The sequence below is a fragment of the Zalophus californianus genome, chromosome 1 (genome assembly GCF_009762305.2).
Source record: "Zalophus californianus isolate mZalCal1 chromosome 1, mZalCal1.pri.v2, whole genome shotgun sequence".
Lineage (NCBI taxonomy): Eukaryota > Metazoa > Chordata > Mammalia > Carnivora > Otariidae > Zalophus > Zalophus californianus.
In genome coordinates, this window is record NC_045595.1 from 157,054,947 (window position 1) to 157,075,270 (window position 20,324).

A 20,324-nucleotide genomic window follows, 5' to 3' on the forward strand; every position below is an offset into this window, starting at 1 on the left:
TGGGTCTGTAAAATTCCAGCATGGTGGCTGGCACAAAGCAAACAAACATGAGTCATTTTCATGTTATAACAAAAGGAGTAAGCATTACCCCTGACCCAGTTTCTCTCTTCCTTTGCAACCCAGGGGCCTTCATTGTCTGCTGGCTGCCCTTCTTTTTGACCCACGTTCTCAATACCCACTGCCGAGCCTGCCACGTGTCCCCAGAGCTTTACAGCGCCACCACGTGGCTGGGCTACATGAACAGTGCCCTCAACCCCGTGATCTATACCACCTTCAATGTCGAGTTCCGTAAAGCCTTCCTCAAGATCCTGTCTTGCTGAAGGAGAAGAGAGCGTACTCCCTGTGCCCACCCTTAGCTGCCAGGCCATTGGGCCACTGGCCAGGGTCTGCTCAAAAAGACTATGCTGTGTTCTCTGGCGTGGGGTAGGAAGAAGACTCGCGGAGGCAGGACCTCCCTGAGTAGCAGGTATAACCAACTGCTTCCTCCTAAACAGAATGTTCTACCTCCCCAGCTAAAATCTGACTTCATCCTCTCAAGCTCCAAGTGGTTGGGAGGTCCCCGAGTGACAAGCAATAATTCAGAAAGAAGCTGATAAAACATGACTCTACACACACACAAAATTGTCATCAGAGGCATGATTCATCACAGTGAAGAAAAAATGAACAGATCTCATAATTGTCAACTTGCCGGGGGTCCTTGAAATCTCAGCCAGTAAACCATCTTGCAGAATAGCCAGACTCTCTTCTGTCAAGCCTCTAATTAAACTGTCAGGCTGACCTTGTACTGTTGTGGGCCCATACACTTTTGGTCATTCCTTTTGTTCACTGTATGCTGAATTATAAGGGCATGGCCAGTGCTTCTACCTCTCTGTAGAATCTGGATGCCATTGGTGAGGGAAATTCCTCACCCTGAGTGAGACATTGTCCCACATTGGGACGCAAGCTTCCTTTCAAATCTTGCTACCCCTGCGCTGTAGTTCTCACTAAGAAGGCCCTCTGACTCCATTCCCTTATTCTTGGAGACTCAACTCCAGAATAATTCAGGATGAGGATGTTAAGGGAAAAAGGAATGGTGGCTCCCACTTGTGGTATCCGTTTCAAACATATGGTTCATAACATGCCTTCAATACGCTTTTCATAACGCCATAGGGTTTTCCTACCGAGGCATCTTCATCTCCTGCTTAACAGAGACCCAATACTCTGAGACCCTAAACCCCATTAAGTTTTTAATGTCTACAAAGTGCCAGTCACCTCCCAGGCTCTGGATCAATGACAATGAAGAAGACAGCTCCTGCCCTCAAGGAGCCCACCACCTGCTCCTGTGTTTGTTCATTTACATGTAAGGGTGATAGGGACTCCCCTAGACTGTCAGAGGACCTCAGAACCGGGGGCACCAGGCAGAGTAGCTGTCCAAAGACATCACATGGACAGTCTTCATAAAGGCCTAGTGCAGAGCCTGAACAGGACCACTCCAACAACTGAAATGAAAGGCATAATAGAAATAATGTGTCGATGTCATTCAAATTGCATTTAGAAGGAACCTGAATATTCTCACTACTTCCCTTTTTACCTACAGAAGCTATTTCTCATTGACTAGAGAATCCAGATACAATTTATGGATAATTTATGAAGTGTTATCATCCTGAACTTCAGTAAATTTACTGTGAAGGGCTGTTAGTGCATAGGTGTGACAGATGCCCACTGTAATGCTGGTAAAATTTTTAAGTGCACAAGAATTTAACGAAGAATCCAAGGCTTCTTTGCCCCATCTTTATTCCTCTAACCCTTAAGTGTATAAGAAGCAAATATATACCCCCAGCAACTTTGTTACCTGCTACTCCTGAATGCTTTTAATGCCAGCATTTTTAAAATGTTATTGCCTAAAACAGTATTCATATTGTAAGTCTAGTGGGAAAATTCTTTGTGCCCACTAGTTCTTGTACTTCGTGCCATCTAGCTCAAGAGGTTTATGCGGCAAGCAGAACTGGGAACTGAGACTGTTACATATCTAAAGAAGTAAAAGGACATGATCCTAGGTTTTTCCATGCAAAATAAACAGAAAACAAATAGGACAGTGGGTTAAAATTAATAAAATTCCATGTCAAAACGAGAGTTCTAAAAATAAAAACATAGCGTCAGTATTAATATATTTATGAGGAAGAAGGATGGCAAATATGGTGTATCCTTCCTTGCCACCAAGCCATTAAAACCTTAGGATGACCTTAAAAAGATAAACTCAGTTTTTGGAGGTGAGGAAACAGGCTAAGGGAGGTCAAGAAATTTGGCCCAGGTCATACACAGTAAGTGACAGAGCTGGGACTCGAGTGTACGTCTACCTGACTGGCAAGCCTGTCCAACTAAGCACCATGACACACTGCCTTCCACCAGAGAGGGAAAGGGGTGGGAGGAAAAGATGGGGAGAAAAAAATGGAGCCAGGGTCCCTGGAAGAGCCTCAACCTACCTGAGCCACCTCTGCCCCTAAACTGGCCCCTGAAGCAGCCAGCGCAACACACTGCTCTCACTCTCCTGCCAAGTTCAACTTCTAAAACAGTCACACAGCAAATTCATAATCTATTTGTATAAAATCAGGCAACAGACCTTAGAGAGCATTTGGTTCTATTCTCTCTTTTATCTATATAAAAGGAAACCGAAGTCCAGAACTATTGTCCCCGTTCACTCCCGACAGACAAGCGTGCCAATATACTGAACACTTCTATAAAAACTATAAACTCCAGATAGATACAAGGAGAAAGTCATCCTGTCACCTTCATCGTTAAACTGAGAGGCATCTTTTCCCCTAGCCCAGTGGCCTCTTATTCCTAATCTGAGACAACATCCCCTTCCCAGAATTTTCTTCTGATCCAGGAAGAGCCTTCTAGAGGAATTCCAAACACTCTCTTCAGCCTCTTCAGCCTGGGATTCTTCATTCTACCCCTTCTACCTCTGTAGTTCCCACCGTGAACCAGCACTTAACCTCAGAGTTCACTGCTTTCAGAGCCAGCATGGCCAAAACTGCCAGGAGAGACATTGGCCTGAATGAAGCAGGGCAGAGTTCTTGGGGCAAACCTGTTCTGGGGCCTGAAGAAGCCTCAGAGCTGGCCATATTATCGGGGTGAAATGCAAATAGCACGGAAATCCAGAGAGATTACAACCAACATTCAACTCTAGATCATAAGTAAATATTTTCTTCTTCCAGAACACCATCCTCTAAAATTCCTTTCAAGGAAGGCCCATTTATTAAATGGCACCTCCTAGGTGCCAGGCATGGTGCTTAGTGCTGGGAAATATCATCGAGCGAGACAGGGTCCCTGCCCCCAAAGTTTGTAGTACGGTGGGGAAGCCACATTTGTGTGTACACTGATGACCTGCTCTTTGTCTATAGTAGAGGAAATTCATGGTTTTTGGAAGTCCTATATTCAGCCCCAAGAAGGCTTCCCAGACAAGTACTGTCAGGGTTAAGACATAATTAAGAAGTAGGAAGGGTGTTCCAGGCAGAGAAAACCTTTGAAGAGCTGAAGATGAGAACAAGCAAGCAGCATGCAAGGAATCTCAAATAATTCCATCTGGCTGTAGAGAAGAGCCCATAGGACAGGAAAGGGCCTCATCTTTGGAGACCTCCTCCAGCTCTGTTCAGGTGACAACTGAGCTAGTGGTGATACCACTTGCAGAAAACCTCTAGATCTTTCCTCCATTTCCCTCCATGTGGGCAACACACATCACAGATGACTTACTTAACTGACTTATTTACTTCCCTCTGAGCTATAGTGAATTTCAATAAACGCAGAATTCAATTTGAATTCTTTGCTCTTTTCTCTGCAAGAGGAGGAATGGCTGGCTGAATGGATGTAGAGTCAGAGATGGTTAAAATGAAGGCAGTTCAGAGGGTTTGGGTCAGAAATCGAGGGGCAGGGTGGCGGGGGGTGGCGGGGTCAGGCAAAGAGATTTGTTTTCCTGAATGCTTGGGTCAGAACTAAACAGAGAAGCAGAAAGGCTCAGGGATTTGCTCACAATTGGCTGTTTCCTGCAGGTCCTGACTCCCAGGCCTGTGCTCTCATCCTCTGGTATCTGCTGACATCAGAAAACTGAAAAAGCTTAATTTGAATCAACACACAAAGAGCAGAGAGGGAATGACAGGCAATTAACTTGATTCCTACTTTCTACCTAATTCTCTCCTCATCAGTTTAGGAAGAGAGTGAGTTTCCATGACTACCTCCTGACACGGAGACTCAGTGGAGGGTGATGCCAACGTCAGCTCGGCTCTGTTGCACACACTGACAGAGGCAGAACCTGGGAGTCGGTGCCAAGCACAAGTCCCAGGACCTGTTGCCCCACCCACCCCAGTGGCCTTCCTAACTAGCCAAAAATTAGACAACATCATGAATTAGAAGTGCTTTGCCAACCACAAAGTTCTAACAAATGTGAGAGATTGTTATCATTGATAGCCTCATCATCATCATCATCATCATCATCATCCTCACCAACATCATCCCCCCTAAGCAGCTATTTTTATTCCTATCTGGTTCACAGCCCATCTTTCTTTCTCTTTGCTGATTCTCTAATTGTCTCATGTTATCAGGCACAATCTGTTCAGCCTCCCACATGAAATCTGATTTTTCTCTTGTCTTTTATTCCCTACATGTGCCCAGGATACTTGGCGGAATTTGTAGTGAAGTTGTTAGGCAAATGGCTAGTCCCTAGCAGCACACCCTTTCCCTGCTCCGCCAGCCACGTGCCCAAGTATAGCAAGATCCGAAGCCAGGCTGATGGCAGACTCGTGCTTGCTAAGGGTGACCCAGGGGTCTCTGTTCCTCTCCTGGCCAGGGAATGAGGAGCAGAATGCACATACTCCTCAAGACTTTCCGTCTTTGTTCCTCATGATGTCTGAGCCTAACACCTTTCCTCTTGCTCCATCTCTTCCTTCCTGGAAGAAGTGCACTGGATATAGTGCATTCATTTCCTAGGGCTGCCATATCAAATGGCCACAAACTGTGTGGCTTAACACAACGGAGACTTCTCTCATAGTTCTGGAAGCTCCAGTTCCAAAATCAAGGTGTTGGCAAGGCCATGCTCTCTGTGAAAGCTGTAGGGGAAGATCTTTCTTTGCTTCTCTCTAGTTTCTGGTGGTTGCCAGCAATCTTTGGTGTCCCTTAAGTGGGGCAGAATAACTCCAATCTCTCCTTCATCTTCACATGGTATTCCCCCCACTGTGTGTGTGTGTCCAAGTTTCCCTCTTCTTATAAGTCATCAAATTAAAACCTGCTCTGATCTGATGTGACCTCATCTTAATTTCAGTACATCTGCAAAGACTCTATTTAAAAATAGGTTTACATTTACAGATTCTGGGGGTTAGGACTTCAACACTTCTTTTGGGGGGACACACATCAATCCATAAAATATGGTGAAAGCAGTTTGGAAGGCAAGAGGACTTGGAACTTGGATGACTTGAGTTAATGCACAAAAGTTCTGTCATTCAGAAGCGTAAGAGGTCAGATTCCAGCCTTGGCATATAGTCTTTTTGGTGGCCTGAGTCAAGTGTGCAAACTTCCTGGTGCTCAACTTTGTTATCAATAAAAGTGATAAGTCTGAATTCCTAGCTATGATAAGACAAGGTAAAAATAATTCTAGAAGGACATAAATTATCTTCTGAGCCCTAAAAACCTAGAAGCATGCTTATTAATAAAAGTCAAAACTGTTCAAAGACCATCCTTAGTTGTTTGTCTTGAAAAATAAAAAAATAAAATAAAACTCAACAGCAAACTCATTGGAGCTGAGGAAAGCTGAGGGAATATCATGTAGTTTTCCTACTTCATGTAGCACCACTCCAGATGGGCTAAGGTGAAGGATGGTGTTTTGCCTTTAAGAAAAACTTACGTAATGGAGTCTTGCATTATGTTTTGAGCAGATTCAATAAGACTCCATATTAAAGACCCTTGAAAAGTTTGCAATTTATCACAACCTAAAATCATGGGATTTGAAAGCTGGAAGGGTTTTTATCCCAGTCTCCAAGGGATTTTATCCCAGAATCTAGAAATTCTCTCCAATATCCCTGACCCATGATCATCATCCAGCTGTATTAAAAAGCTGGATCACTTCTTCCCAAGACATTTGACAGGTTATCCTTTAGAAAATTCCTCCCTCCTTTCAGCCAAAATCTGCCTTCTTATGAAATCTACCTTTGTGCCCCCTATTCTCTCCTCCAGCACAGAAACTTCTATTCCATATCCCCAATGACAGCCTTTGTGGGATTTAGACAGTTTGCCAAAGTCTCAATTCCTCTTTCTCTACTCCAAGTAACATTTTCTTACACTCTCCATCTTTGTTGATTTCTTCTGGATATAGCCATGTTGTTAGTATTTCTGTTAAAATACGAGGCCCCAGATAGAATATAATCTTCTAAATGTTGTTTGTTTAACAAGTTTAGAGTGCCGTGGACTCATTTCTGCATGACTGGAATATTCAATTTTTAATGACCCAACAAATTACACAGACTCATAGGGCTCATATTGAAACCCTAAGAAGGAGATCTGCACACTGAATGGATAAATTTAATGGGATATGCCTTAGGGATCGACACCTGTATGTGAAGGAAGTAGGATTTAGCAGAGGGAGGAGTTGAACTGTGATGTAGTCACAAAAGGAACACAGACAATCTCACTGGGATTTCTCGTGGGGCAAGGCCTTTTATGGCCCCAGCCAGTAACTGGAGGTGGACTACTCCCCAGGAAGGAGATGTGCCTTAGGCAAGGAAGCTCTGTGCAGTTGAAAGCTTTCACTGTCAACTCTCCTGGCAATTAGGGGGGACCAAATTCCTCAATTCTGAAAGGGGGATCTGGGTGCACACCGCAGCATGCACTGTATGCCATTTGGGTCCACTTCCCTTATCTAATAAATTCTAGAACAGCTTCATCAGGAATCTAGTTGGTCTCTCTTCCTGTGGAAGTTGAGTGGGATGGACTATAATTTCTGTCAAAGCAACTGGTCTCAATGCCAAAATAATTCTCATCGTTGCCTTCTTCTGTCATCTATTCTAGAGTCCTCTCACTACTGATTAGCACTCTCCTGGTTTAAGGGCATATCTGATGGAGTGACCCTGAGGGATATGGTGACCTCCTCAGGCCATGGCTGCTACACTTATCCCTGTAGTGGTAAAATTAAACAAAGGAATCCAAAGAGACACTTCAGTGGATCATCCAGCACCAAATGTATTCTTCCCTGTCCCCATTATGTCACAACATCCTCAACCTCTCCTGATTATCAGGATTCAATTATCCTTGCCAGGAGGCTCCATCACTTATCTGTTGGTCTCCTGGCACAAGGAGCTCCAAATGAGTAGGTGAAAGCCATAACTTAAAGCTTAATGGGGTTTTCATCCCTTACTACACATATTCCTCCTTTAAGAACAAGGAACTTGGGGTGCCTGGGTGGTTCAGTTGGTTAAGTGTCTGCCTTCAGCCCAGGTCATGATCCCAGGCACCTGGGATCGGGTCCTGCATCGGGCTCCCTGCTCAGCGGGGAGTCTGCTTCTCCCTCTCCCTCTGCCTGCCGCTCCTCCGCTCCTCCTACTTGTGCTCTCTGGCTCTCGCTCTCTGTCTCTCGCTCTTTCTCTGAAAAATAAAGAAAAAAATCTTAAAAAAAAAAAAGGACAAAGATCTTTACCTCAAAAAGTTAAATCTAGCATTACTTCGTGATCCAGCAATTCCACCCCTAGGTGTATAGCTCCAATAATTATAAACAAGGATTCAAAACAAACAAACAAACAAACAAAAAACACTTGCATAGAAATAGTCATAGCAGCACTGTTCACAAGAGCCAAAAGTTTGGAAAGAATCCAAATGGCCATCTACACACAAATGCATAAACAAATGGCGGTATACCCATACAATGGAATATTATTTGGCCATAAAAAGAATGAAGTACTGATACATGCTATAGTGTGGATGAACCTCAAAAACACGGTGCTAAGTGGAAGGAGCCAGACACAAAATGTCCCATATTGTATGATTTCATTTATATGAAATATCTAGAATAGTTATATCCATAGAGATAAAAGTAAATTAGTGGTTTCCAAGAGTGGGAGAGGAGGGTGTGGGGAGTAACTGCTTAATAGATATACAATTTCTTTGGGGGTGATGAAAATCTTTGTAACTAGATAGAGATAGTGGTCTCACAATAGATAGAAGGACTAAATGACACTGAATTGCTCACTTTAAAATGGTTACTTTTGTTATACGAATTTTACCTTAACAATTTTTCTTAACTTTAAAAAAATAAAAAAAGAACAGGACCTAGAGGTTCCATGTTCTCTGATCAGAAGACTCAATATTGTTAAGATGGTAAATCTGTTGAAATTGATCTGTATATGCAATGCAATCCTTCCCAAAAGTCCAACAGACCTTCCACCCCCACCCCCAGAAACTTATAAGCAGATTGTGAAATTTATATGGAAATGCCAACAATCCAGAAGAGCCAAAATAAATTTTTAAAAGAAGAACAAAGTTAGAGGATGTTTACTTCCCAATTTCAAAATTTACTATAAAGCTACAGTTATCAACAGTATGGTATTGGCATAGGATAGATACATAGATCAATGGAACAGACCTGAAAGTCTAGAAACAAAACCTTATATCTATGGTCAATTGATTTTCAACAAAGGCAATCTATTGAGGAAAGGACAGCCTTTTAAATAAATGGTGCTAGGACAATTAGATATTCATATGCAAAAACACAAATTTAGGCCCCACCTCATGCCATACCCCCAAATTAACACAAAATGGATCATAGAATTAAATATAAGAGCTAAACAATAAAACTTTTAAAAGAAAATGTAAGTGAAAATCTCTGAGACCTTAACATAGGCAAAGATTTCTTAGACATGACACTACAAGCACCATAAAAAAACAAAGAAAAGATAAATTAGATCTTATGAAAACTCAAAACTTTGCATGTCAAAAGACATCATTTAGAAACAATAAGACTGGCTTGTAAAATATTTGCAAAACACAATCTGATAAAGGACTGCATCTGGAATATACAGGGGGTGCGTAGCTTGTTCAGTCAGTAGGGCATGCAACTCTTGATCGCAGGGTCATGAATTCAAGCCCCATGATGGGGCATAGAGCTTACTTAAAAAAAAAAAAAGATATAACAGAATATACAAATAACTTTTACAATTCAATAATAAGAAAACAAACAACCCAATCACCCAATCCAAAGAAAGGCAAAATATTTTAATGGACATTTTAGTAAAGAAGATATAAAAATCACTTATAAACACATTAAAAACATGATCAAAAAAATAAAAAAAAAACCATGACCAACATCATTAGTCATCCAAGAGTGCCTAAAAAAATTTTTTTTTAAAGACAGAGAATAACAAATGTTAGAAAGCAGGTAGAGAAATGGGAATCCTCACACATTGCTGGTAAGAATGCAAAATGGGCAGTCACTCTGGAAAATGGTTTGACAGTCTCTTAGAGAGTTAAACATAGATTTACCGTATCATCTGGTGATTCTGCTCCTGGGCATTTACCCAAAAGAAATGAAAACAAATATCCACACAAAGACTTGTACATTAATATTCTTTATAGGATTATTCACAATAGCCAAAAGTTGGAAACAGCCCAAATGTCCATCAATTGGGGAATGGATAGACAAAATGTGGTGTATCCATATAACAAAATACTATTCAACAATGAAAAGTAACAAACTAATGATACATACTATGACATAGATAAATCTCGGAAACTCTTACTAAGTGAAAGAAGTAAGCCACCAGAGACTATATATTGTATTATTCCATTTATGTGAAGTGTCCAGAAAAGGCAAATTTATACAGAGAGTAGATTAGTGGTTGCCTAGGACAGAGGGTGGGAATGGGGATTAATAGTGAATGGGCATGAGGATATTATTGGGACAATACAAACATTTTAAAACCGATTTATTGTCAGGGCAACTAGGTGGCTCAGATGGTTAAGCGTCTGCCTTAGGCTCAGGTCATGATCCCAGGGTCCTGGGATCGAGCCCCGCATCGGGCTCCCTGCTTGGTGGGGAGCCTGCTTCTTCCTCTCCCTCTACCATTCCCTCTACTTGTGCTCTCTCGCTCTCTCTGTCAAATAAATAAATAAAATCTTAAAAAAAAAAACTGATTTATTGTCATGGTTGTACAACTTGGTAAACTTACTAAAAATCATTGAATTATACACTTCAAGTAGGTGAATTATATGCTATGTAAAATATGCCTCAATAAAGTTATTTAAAAAATAATAAGAACAAGGACCTCTAAATCTGCAGAGTCCAAAAGCACAGAGACAAGAAATACAAAACTCCTCAAGTGGATCAGGGAAAATAATGTTAAGCAGGGGTACTTCTTCCATTTCTTGTTTCCTAGATCCATGTATTCTACTGGAGGGATAAGCACCATTAATGGTCTTTGATTTGGAGTGTATCCTGTGTCTGAAGGCTGATGCCCCATCATCAGAATATCATTTCCAAGTTGATGCCTCAATTGTGCATCCAAAAAGCTGATGCATGTTCCATCAGGCTAGCAGCTTCTGGGAGGTGTAATATATAATAGGAGCAGTGAAGCTCATGGTCATGTGCCCACGACCATACCTCCATTGATATAAGCAATTACATTGGTCTGATGCAACGTTTGGCAGGATTTTATTCCAGTGGATCAAATGCTACATAAGCACTGTCTGGCTGAGGTTATATGAGTAGGAAGGGCAAGTCCATACTGGAGTATTAGTTTCAGTCAATTCTTATCAAGGTGAATCACAATATGGAAGCACACGCTGTAATTAACTTGCTGTTAAGAAGCTGGTTGATCTTTCAAGAGCTGGGGCCATATTGGGAGCTCAGCGCAAGTGTCTGTTGCTAGGAGGCTGGATATTCAACAGTAGCAGTAATTAAATCAGCCTTAGCAAGCAGGAGCCCAAGTTTTTGGGCCACACATAGCCTCCATTCTTGCCACCATTTCTCAGGCCATGTTTGTGGTATTTGTCCCTCACCATCAAAATTGGGCAAGGGAGTATTCTTTTCTATCTCCATTATGTAAGAGCAGAACTACCTCCTCCTGATAACCAAGGTCAATTAGCCTTGCTAGGATGGTGATTCCATTTCTCCCTTAATGTCCCCACTGTGCCAGCAACAACTAGCTAAGACAATCTGTTTCCTAGGTTGTGAAGAGTTAACTGGCCAAGTCATTCACTACTGCCCATGAGTGATATATATTCTTACCTCAAAGTATCTCTCTTGACAGGCTTTGTCCATTAGGAAGAATTCCCCTCATTCCCATCTTTCAGAGACATCCCTAAGTGGAGCTGCATCCATGAAGTACAGCAATAGTCTACTTTTGTTTTCAACCACATACTGATCTTACCTACTCATAAACCAAATTCAGCTTTTCCCCTTAGCCATAATTATGAGCTAAGTGTGAAGTATTAGTGCAAGAGTGGTGAATGACATAGAAATCTGGGCCACCTACCATCAGCTTATTATTGCTCTCTGGCTCTGCTCATACCTGACCCCAGATGTACAATTTTCTTTCCTTTTGATTGTTGTTGGGGGTCTGAAAGAACTTATGATGGGCAGTTCTGGCTGCATGGATGCTTGGTATCACATGGTCAGTTTCTCTGATTCTGCTAAGAACCAGTGGCATACCAGGAGCTATTTTTCAAAAGGTATATACTTCCTGCTTCTCCCTCTCCCTCTACCATTCCCTCTACTTGTGCTCTCTCGCTCTCTCTGTCAAATAAATAAATAAAATCTTAAAAAAAAAAACTGATCCCTGTTATAGGTAGCTTGCCTCATTCTGAATCCTAGCAGTCTATTTCGGTTTTCCTGTTGAGGCTTACCATAAAATCTACAGGGCATTTTTCCTATCAATGATATCTCCTATACCATAGAGTTCCCCGGGTCATATGAACCAAGTCACTCCGATTCAATTATAACAAAGGCTTTAGCAGATCACCTAGGGTTCTCTGGATCTGAAATGGCCCTTCAGACTTCTCCCACCCTTAGGTACATGGACCAGGCCTTCATACACCCATATTGATCAAGTATGAAATGCAGCTATCTCCAAGGAAGAGGCCCATCTTGGGGAGTGAGAGGCATGGCTCTCTTCAGCTGAGGACCATGCCTGGAGAGGGACTCAGCTGAGAGCCATTGGCCATTAGCCACCAAAACACCCACAGCTGGGAGAATTGTTGCCTTAGTTTTGAAAGAGGAATCTAGGCAGCAGACAATAATATCCACGATCCATACTCACCTAAAGTTCCCAGATGTCTTCCATTAAAGTTCTACTAAACCAAGTCTCTCTCATCTTGAACTTCTGTGTCCTAAGATGTGTCCTAGATTTTTGGAGCCAGTGCTGGATCTTGTATTTGTCATCTATTCAACTTGTTGGTTGTATCCTAGCATTCTAGCTTGCAAAGTCACTTTGAATCATAACTCTATCTTCTGCCTTAGACTGGATTTGAGATTTGAATTACCTTCAGATGGAAGAAGATATCAAAGGGAATGTGGTCAGGTTATTGATAGAACATTGAGGCTCGAATCTTTAGAGTCAAACAATGTTTGTAGGATATGCACTGGTTATCACCACTCTTTTGGCCATCCATAAATACAACTTGCCATTGTTGTCTAGCCCCAATTTAGCTTTATATCAAGGATGCTATGAAAATGTCTGTAAAATGTTTTGTTGAATTCAATGTATACCATTGTATCAGCTAGGATTTCTTTGCCCCAAATGGGAGAAAACCCTGTCTCCAATTGCTTTAAGGAGCAAGTTTACTATTCTCACTTATGAAGAACACTCTAAGTAGTATGAGCTTCGGATTGGCAGATTCAGTGGCTTATCAACGTCATCATGGACTTAGGCTCTTTCCAGTCACCTCTCTGCTCACCTCAGAGTACAGGTATCCCCCGCTTTTTGAAATTTCAAGTTATGCCATTTTGCTTTCACAAAGACCTTCATAAGTACCTGTTTTTGCTAACCAAAGAAATCCAGAGAGGATTTTCTCTTCTATTAAAAAAAAAAGGTGAAAAGCAAAAATAGCGTTCAGAGCTGGTGTTGTAGCCAGCCATTACAGAGGATGCACGCACTTGGGGCAGCCAGAATGGCCCCGCCAAACTCCTTCCCCAGGAACTCCTTACAGCATCTCAGCAGCCAGCTGTCAGAGCTCTGAACGGTGTCTGTGAGCATCCGTGCTTTATCTTGATTTCTTTCGTGCATCTGTTAGCAAGATGTGTCCTAAGGTATCAGAAAGGGCCCGCAAGGTTATTTGGGGGGTTAGGGAATGCTCAAGATGTTTTTATATAAATTCTATATAAATTATATAGATTATATAAATTAATGGTAATTGCTTCTTCCCTTTACTCCACCTGGGCTTATAAAAGACTTCATAGGAATACTCACTTTCAGATCCCAGGGGAATCTTGTATTGGCTCTGCGCTCAAGCTGGCTCCTCACCCCCTACCTCCATTAGTACAAGGTAATGATGGGGTAGTTCCAGGAGTCCTATACCACACAACGATGTCCACCAGCAGCAGACCCTCTCTCCTCTTCTTCGTGTCATTTCTTTGTCTGTTATCCCTCGCAGACTTCTGCTTGTGTCTTATGAACCAGGAGTAAGTCACTGTTGCACTCTAAAATCCACACCGGCAAAGCGAATGGAATACTGTGATTGGCTTCAGTTTATACTAATCGTCTGCAGTAGAATGTATGTCAGGGCTTACCGATCCACATTTGGTAGACTCTAACCTGTTCCCCTTTGTGAAAAGCTTCAGCCTTTAGGCACTTCTTCCATTAGCAGTCATCACCAATAGATGACTGTTAGTGGCTCTGAGAACCCCTCTACACTGCACACGACTTCCATTTCCTGGCACTTAATTCCTCTAGCGCTAGAAACTTAAATCCACTTATTCTCACTCACGTGGGACTTCAATTCTCATTGCACCTTCCTTTCAAAATCGAAGGTGGTGTATCCTGCTGTCCCTTTCCTCTGGCCCCAGCATCTGGAAGTTGGTTTTCATTTTCCCCAGGTCCCCTTGGGAGCCAGGCTGAGTTCCATCTTCTATTTCCATAAGAAATACACTTAAACTAAGCAGTTAGTAAGTTTTAGTGGAATTTACTCAAGATCTGAGCAGATTGTGGAGGAAGAGACAGATCACCATCCTCCTGGCTTTGTCCCTCTCCTATGTCTTCTCCCCAGCTTTCTCCCAAATCTGACCTAGGGGCCCCCACGTCTTCTCTTGTCTTTGATGACCAGACCCTGGGAATCTCCATTCCTTGCCCAGGTGGGCTAATATCAATACACTCCTTCCACATCATCTCTCTAAGAAAAATCCAATTTCCTTGTCTTTTTGCACCTTGGAAAAGACAGAAGCAAAATAAATAATAGAAAAACGTAAAAACTACCTAACTTCTGTTAACATTGCACCACCTCACTTACTCAAAGAGCAAGTTGCCCCACATTTGTTCTCTCAACTCTAAGCAAAGCTTTCACATCCTTATAGCAGCCTTTAGCACTTCTTGTAAAGCTAGGTTTATTCCTGACTTTAGCCTCCTTTATTTTGTTCTTGAAGGTGCATGATAATCTTTTGTGTTTAAGCTTATCTATAATCCTTTCTCTCTGTCTTTTGTTCATGTACGTTTTAAAAACCTGAGCTCTGCAGAGAGCTCCCTGTACAACGACGTCTTTCTTTAGATGTCTCCCCCTTTATCTGCGGATTATTTCCTATTATATTATATAATCAGGATTTTATTGTTTAAATCTCCTCCCTCCCCCAAGTCATATTCCTTTCTAAATGTTCACATCACAGAATCACACCTGTGGTAAATACTCTTTTGAAGTGAAGAGTTAATTTGTAATGCAAATAATTACCTCTTTATTTATCTCATTTTCAAGTAGGAATTTTCATATATCAAATTTTCATAAGGACCAATTAGGGGGCAATTATTTCGCACCTTTTTCCTCCTCTGTCACTTATTCTCCTTCCCCCTCCCACTGTCCTCCTGTCCTGGTTGCTTTCCTACTTCCTTCCAGGTTTCGCGTATGCCCCCTGGGCTTTAATACTTTCCATTCATGTATGGAGGAAGTCTTTGTTGGTACCAGGCAAACTCACCTAGCATTGCCTCCAGAGAAGTCTCTGAGTGGAGCCAAGGGAAGAAAGCACTTCTAGAGGGAACTGGCTGTCTCTGTAACCCCTGACAACTGGGGATTTCCATTTCCTCACTGACCTGCGTCTATAAACTTCAATCAAAATCCACCTTCTTCTGCTGACAAATTCTAAAGAGTAAATCTTTCTATGCCTCAGCTTCTTGAGGAGTAAAATGAAGGCAATGATCTCTGTCCTGTATAGCTTACAGAGTGTTGGGAAAAAATCATGTGTAAGAAAATTTAGATTGGAAAGTGTGATCTATCTATAAAAGAATATCTACTACTTGTGCTTAATCATAGGTATGTTGCCTGAAAATATCAAGGACGAGATTTTGAGTGTGAAATGGAGTAGAAATGAACTGTCTTGAGGGAGGATTTTGAGCAAAGAACATTGAGCAATGAGGGCTTTTTTTTTCTTTTTTCTAATTTTTGTTTAAATTCTAGTTGGCGAACATACAGTGCAATATTGGTTTCAGGAGTAGAATGCAGTGGTTCATCACTTACATGCAACTCCCAGTGCTCATCATAACAAGGAGCACTGAGTTTTTTAAATCAAGAATTGCCCTGTCCCCACATATATGGGGATTGAGAAAAGGGTGAAGAACTCGGAGATAACAAAGTGATGATCCTCTTAGATGATTTATTTCACTTTTGAAAATATTATAAAGACAAAGCTGTCTAGAAGACTGAAATAGAGAGAGGAGAATGGAGAGAAGGGCAAGGCTTGCTCAGGATTTGCAAAGGCAGGTGAAGTGAAGGAGCCAAGTTCCTGTGAGTTAAGGGAAGTTGTTCTAGTAGAGTAGAAATAGAAAGGAAGGAGGAAAATAGCTTTATCAAGTGAAAATAAATTAAACAATGGTAAAGAAACAAGAAAGAGCAGCTGTGAGACATGTTAGTAGGAAAGAAAGAATTCAGTGACAATTCTAGAACAAAGCTGGAAAACTGGAAGGAGTAAATCCTTTCAATGAAGAAGAAAGCTAAAGCTTGCCTGCTAACTCCGTCCCACCTACCTCTCCACTCACACCTACCACCATTGTCTTCAAACCTTTGCCAGGTTTCACCCTGGGGCAATGTAGGAGAAATTCCAAAGTTCTTAAATTATTTGTTCAATTTTGTTTAACCATAAGCAATATCATGGAGGTTGAAATCGGAATGTGTGTTTTAATTCCTGTCAAAGAAAACAAAACATAACGAGAACAAGTAACTCGTTGGTTCTTGTTGTGTTGTCCTGGTAGTTGCACAAACAACCCCACTCACTGTTTTGCCTTTGATTGCTGAAGTTGTTCTGGACCCCAGAGACACAATGATGAATGATTCAAGTGTGATATCTGTCTTCACGGAGCTGATAACTTGGTGGAAGAAACAGACATTTAAGATGCATACACGTGAGTATAATTGTCAGTTGGGGTAAATATAAAAAAGGCAAGGAGGTTTTTATGAGCAAGAATAATAGGGGAAACTAACCTTCTATAGACTGAGGGGCCAGGGAAGACCAATCTGAGGAAGGAATACGTAGAGAAGCTTCTAGGATAGAAAAAGTTTTTCATGAAATGAGTCTGGGGAAGCTCATCCCATGCAAAGCAAAGAACATACGTGAAGGTCCCAGAAGGGGAAAAAAAAACACTTGTGAGTTCAAGCTTTTAAAAGAAGCTCCTAAGAAAAGCTGGTATGTCAAGAGTTGTGCTGTCTAATCCAGTAGCCACTGGCCATACATGGCTATTTAAATTTAAATTAATTAAAAATAAGTAAAATTAAAAATCCAGTTCCTCAGTTGCACTAGACACATTTTCAGTACTCAGTAACCACGTGTGGCTAGTGGCCACTCTAGAAACAGCACATATTAGAACATTTCCATCATCACAGAAAGTTTTACTGGACAGCATTGGTCCAGAGCAGATGTAGGGATTTAGAAAATATTTTAAATGATATTTATATGGAATTTTCATAACATGGGAACATTCTTAATGATAAATGAAAGTTCAAGGGGTTTTTCATATCAGTATACAAGCCAGGACAAAGAATGATCCCAAATAAATTAAAATAAATGTGTTAGGACTTATAATTTTAGCTCCAACATGTAAAAAGCTGGTAGACATTACTCCCATACATACAACAAGAAAAAATCTGAACAAACTGAAAATCAACAACTTTTCTTGGACCCATTAGAGAATTGAGGCCTCTGGGCAATGCACTGCCTAGAAACCTGGCAATACAAGCAAATCCAGAAAAGCACAGCTTTTCTGATACCAGCTCACCTGGGGCAGAAGCTTCTGGAGCCATAAACTGAGAGGAACTCTTAAATGGTAATTTTAACAGATTGCTGGAAGCTAAGTATGAACTAGTGTGAGAATGAGAGATTCCAAGGGGCCACAGTATTGGGAGGCTCCCACACTAGCTTCTCATGATGAAGAACCAAGAAAAATCTCCTCATGTCTCTTGCAGCAGAGGGTAAATATAACCATTTTGAAATATGTCCAGAATGTTCTTCATAGCAAACGCCATTACAGAGGAAAGATTTTTTTACCAGAGTCTTACACCACCTCATGGGAAGGGTCATTACACAAATCCTCCCCTAACCCTCCAGCCTTCCTGTCTCACCTGCTGGGCAGGGAGCATGGAGGTAGGGAGTAAAAAAAAAAACTAAGAAACATTCTAAAAGTCACCTCAGGGACACAGCCTCACTAAAAGACTGAGATTTAATAATAAGATTATAAAATGTTTTCCCCCCACACACCTTACTGCCATATCAACAGGGCCCCAGGGTAGGAACTAGATTATAGTTGAAAGAGCTGCAAGGCACAGGCCCTATTTAAGAGGGAGTTCTTAAGGAAACCCAAAACAACAGTGGGAAGAAACAAGGACACTGAAAGAATTTGAAGCTTTCAACACCTACAGCTATAAAAAACATTAAACACAGCCCAACTCCTAGCCAGATTAACATAAAGCCTCACACTAAAGGTCTATTTGCCTGAGTTCTTATTATCTGATACATCATTTCTGGATTTCAACAACCACCAAAAAATACAAAGCATACTAGAAGGCAAGAAAAAAGTACTGTTTATCTGAAGAAACAAAGTAAGCACCAGCTATGACAGATTTTCAAATTATCAGTCAGTGTATTTAAATTAACTATGATTGAGGGGCACCTGGGTGGCTCAGTTGGTTAGGCAGCTGCCTTAGACTCAGGTCATGATCCCAGGGTCTTGGGATCGAGCCCCGCATCGGGCTCCCTGCTCGGCGGGAAGCCTGCTTCTCCCTCTCCCACTCCCCCTGCTTGTGTTGCCTCTCTTGCTGTCTCTCTCTGTCAAATAAGTAAATAAAATCTTTAAAAAAAAAAAGGGAAAAAAAAGCATCTGCCTTCGGCTCAGGTCATGATCCCAGGGGCCTGGGATCCAGGCCCCCATCAGGCTCCTTGCTCACTGGGGAGACTGCTTCTCACTCTGCCTGCCGCTCCCCCTGCTTATTTCTCCCAAAATAAGAGTTTGGGGAAGAACACAAACATTCAGTCCACAGCACCCTCTAATGAAAGAGTGGACCTGGGAAATGATCATTAGTGGCTGCTCAAAGCACTAGGTGAAAAGCTGATAGAGTACTAGACACAGATGGATCAGCTGCAATGCTGGGACTACTGATCAATCTTTAACAGCACAAAAACTGAACCAACCATTATGTGCCTCCACATGGAAGAACACAACACCACCTACGAAATCATCTACCAAAAAAAAAAAAAAAAATCAAACCTGAAACTGATCAATTCTCTAGATCAGCAGCACTATCCAATAGAAATAGAATGTAAGCCACATAGGTAATATAAAATTTTCTACTAGCCACATCTAAAATGTAAAAATAAATAGGTGAAGTTAATTTTAATACTATATTTTAGTTATCCCAACAGATGAAAAGTATCATTATTGAAACATTATAAATGTAAAATTATTAATGTTTAACATCTTTTTTATGTGTTGAGATTCTAGCATCCATTGTATATCTTATACTTGCATATCACAATTTTGATTAGCCACATTTCAAGAACTCAATAGCTGCATGGATGCTAATTCAAACAAAACAACTAAAAAATTATGAGATGATGGAGGAAATTTTAATACTGTCTGGGTATTTGGCTACAGTAAGGTATTATTAATTTTTAAGTGAAATAATAGTACTGTGTTTACATTTTTTGTTTTTTTTTTAAGATTTTATTTATTTATTCATGAGAGACAGAGGGAGAGAGAGGGAGAGAAGCAGAGGGAGAAGCAGGCTCCCAAGGAGCAGGGAGCCCGATGCGGGACTCGATCCCAGGACCCTGGGATCATGACCTGAGCCGAAGGCAGACGCTTAACCATCTGAGCCACCCAGGCGCCCCTGTGTTTACATTTTTAAAAAGAGTCTTTATCTTTTAAAGATACATATTGAAATGTTTACAAGTGAAATTATAACATGTCTGAGATCTGCTTCAAAATAATCCAGGTGGGAGTAAGGGGAAGGAATGAGAGTAGCCATGAGCTGATTGGCTACCACTAAGAAAATGGCACCTGTTTGCTGTTTAATGTTACCATCAAAGAATGGAGAGGGTCTTGTTTATTGAAACCACTGCAAAGGAGATAATAAAGGTAGAATCAGCTGTTAATATAGCAATCACTTCTGACTCCAGGAATGGTATAACAGTGGCTGGACAGACACCCAATTGTTGGCACCATCTCCCCTGTGTTCCCTCTGCCACTCTGCATCATCCCCAGTGCTGAAGGGGAAAAAAAAGACTGTGGGTCTAAATCTGCTCAGTTATGCGAAGAAAATGGAATTTCAACTGCTTTCTGGGAAAGAAACAAATGTTTCAAATCCAGCATAAGCCAGAGTGTTTCTTGGGAGAAACTCACAGGAAGGAGACAGCCCAAGACCTTCAGAGGAAGTTAAATCTCAGAGGGAGGGTACTGGAACTACTAGCTGGCCGTTGCCTGATGGAGCATCACCTTCCTCCAGTGCTAAACTTTGGAGGTTCTGGGTTTTGTTTGATCAAAAAAGGCAATGCTCCTTTCTTTTGTATCACTTACATTGCCTGCCTGGCAGTCAGCAAGTTTTGGTTGAGTGAGTCTGTGGTAAGTAACAGAATGATAATCAGAGGCAACAGGGCATTGTGGAGAGAACACAAGGCAGATCTGGGAGGA

At 41.4% G+C, this 20,324-nt stretch overlaps 1 protein-coding gene and 1 long non-coding RNA gene across 4 annotated transcripts in view; one reads left to right on the forward strand and one right to left on the reverse strand.

The window, feature by feature from the left end:
- Positions 1-3,377, forward strand: part of DRD3 (dopamine receptor D3) — a 35,929-nt gene extending 32,552 nt beyond the window's left edge. For both annotated transcript variants that reach the window (XM_027585383.2, XM_027585384.2), the window contains one exon: positions 124-3,377. In XM_027585383.2, the coding sequence (XP_027441184.1) occupies positions 124-320 (197 nt within the window). In that variant the 3' untranslated portion in view covers positions 321-3,377. The remainder of the gene's footprint in view (positions 1-123) is intronic.
- A 4,174-nt stretch (positions 3,378-7,551) lies between these two features.
- LOC113916140 lies at positions 7,552-18,258 on the reverse strand. 2 transcript variants are annotated; one of them, XR_003517846.2, is made up of 4 exons: positions 13,419-18,258; positions 13,157-13,253; positions 12,270-12,492; positions 7,552-7,605 (listed from the first exon to the last, which is right to left on the reverse strand). It is a non-coding gene; the product is annotated as an uncharacterized LOC113916140 (long non-coding RNA). The 2 variants fall into 2 exon arrangements; XR_003517845.2 differs by having other exon boundaries at positions 12,270-13,253.
- Positions 18,259-20,324: the final 2,066 nt, after the last annotated feature.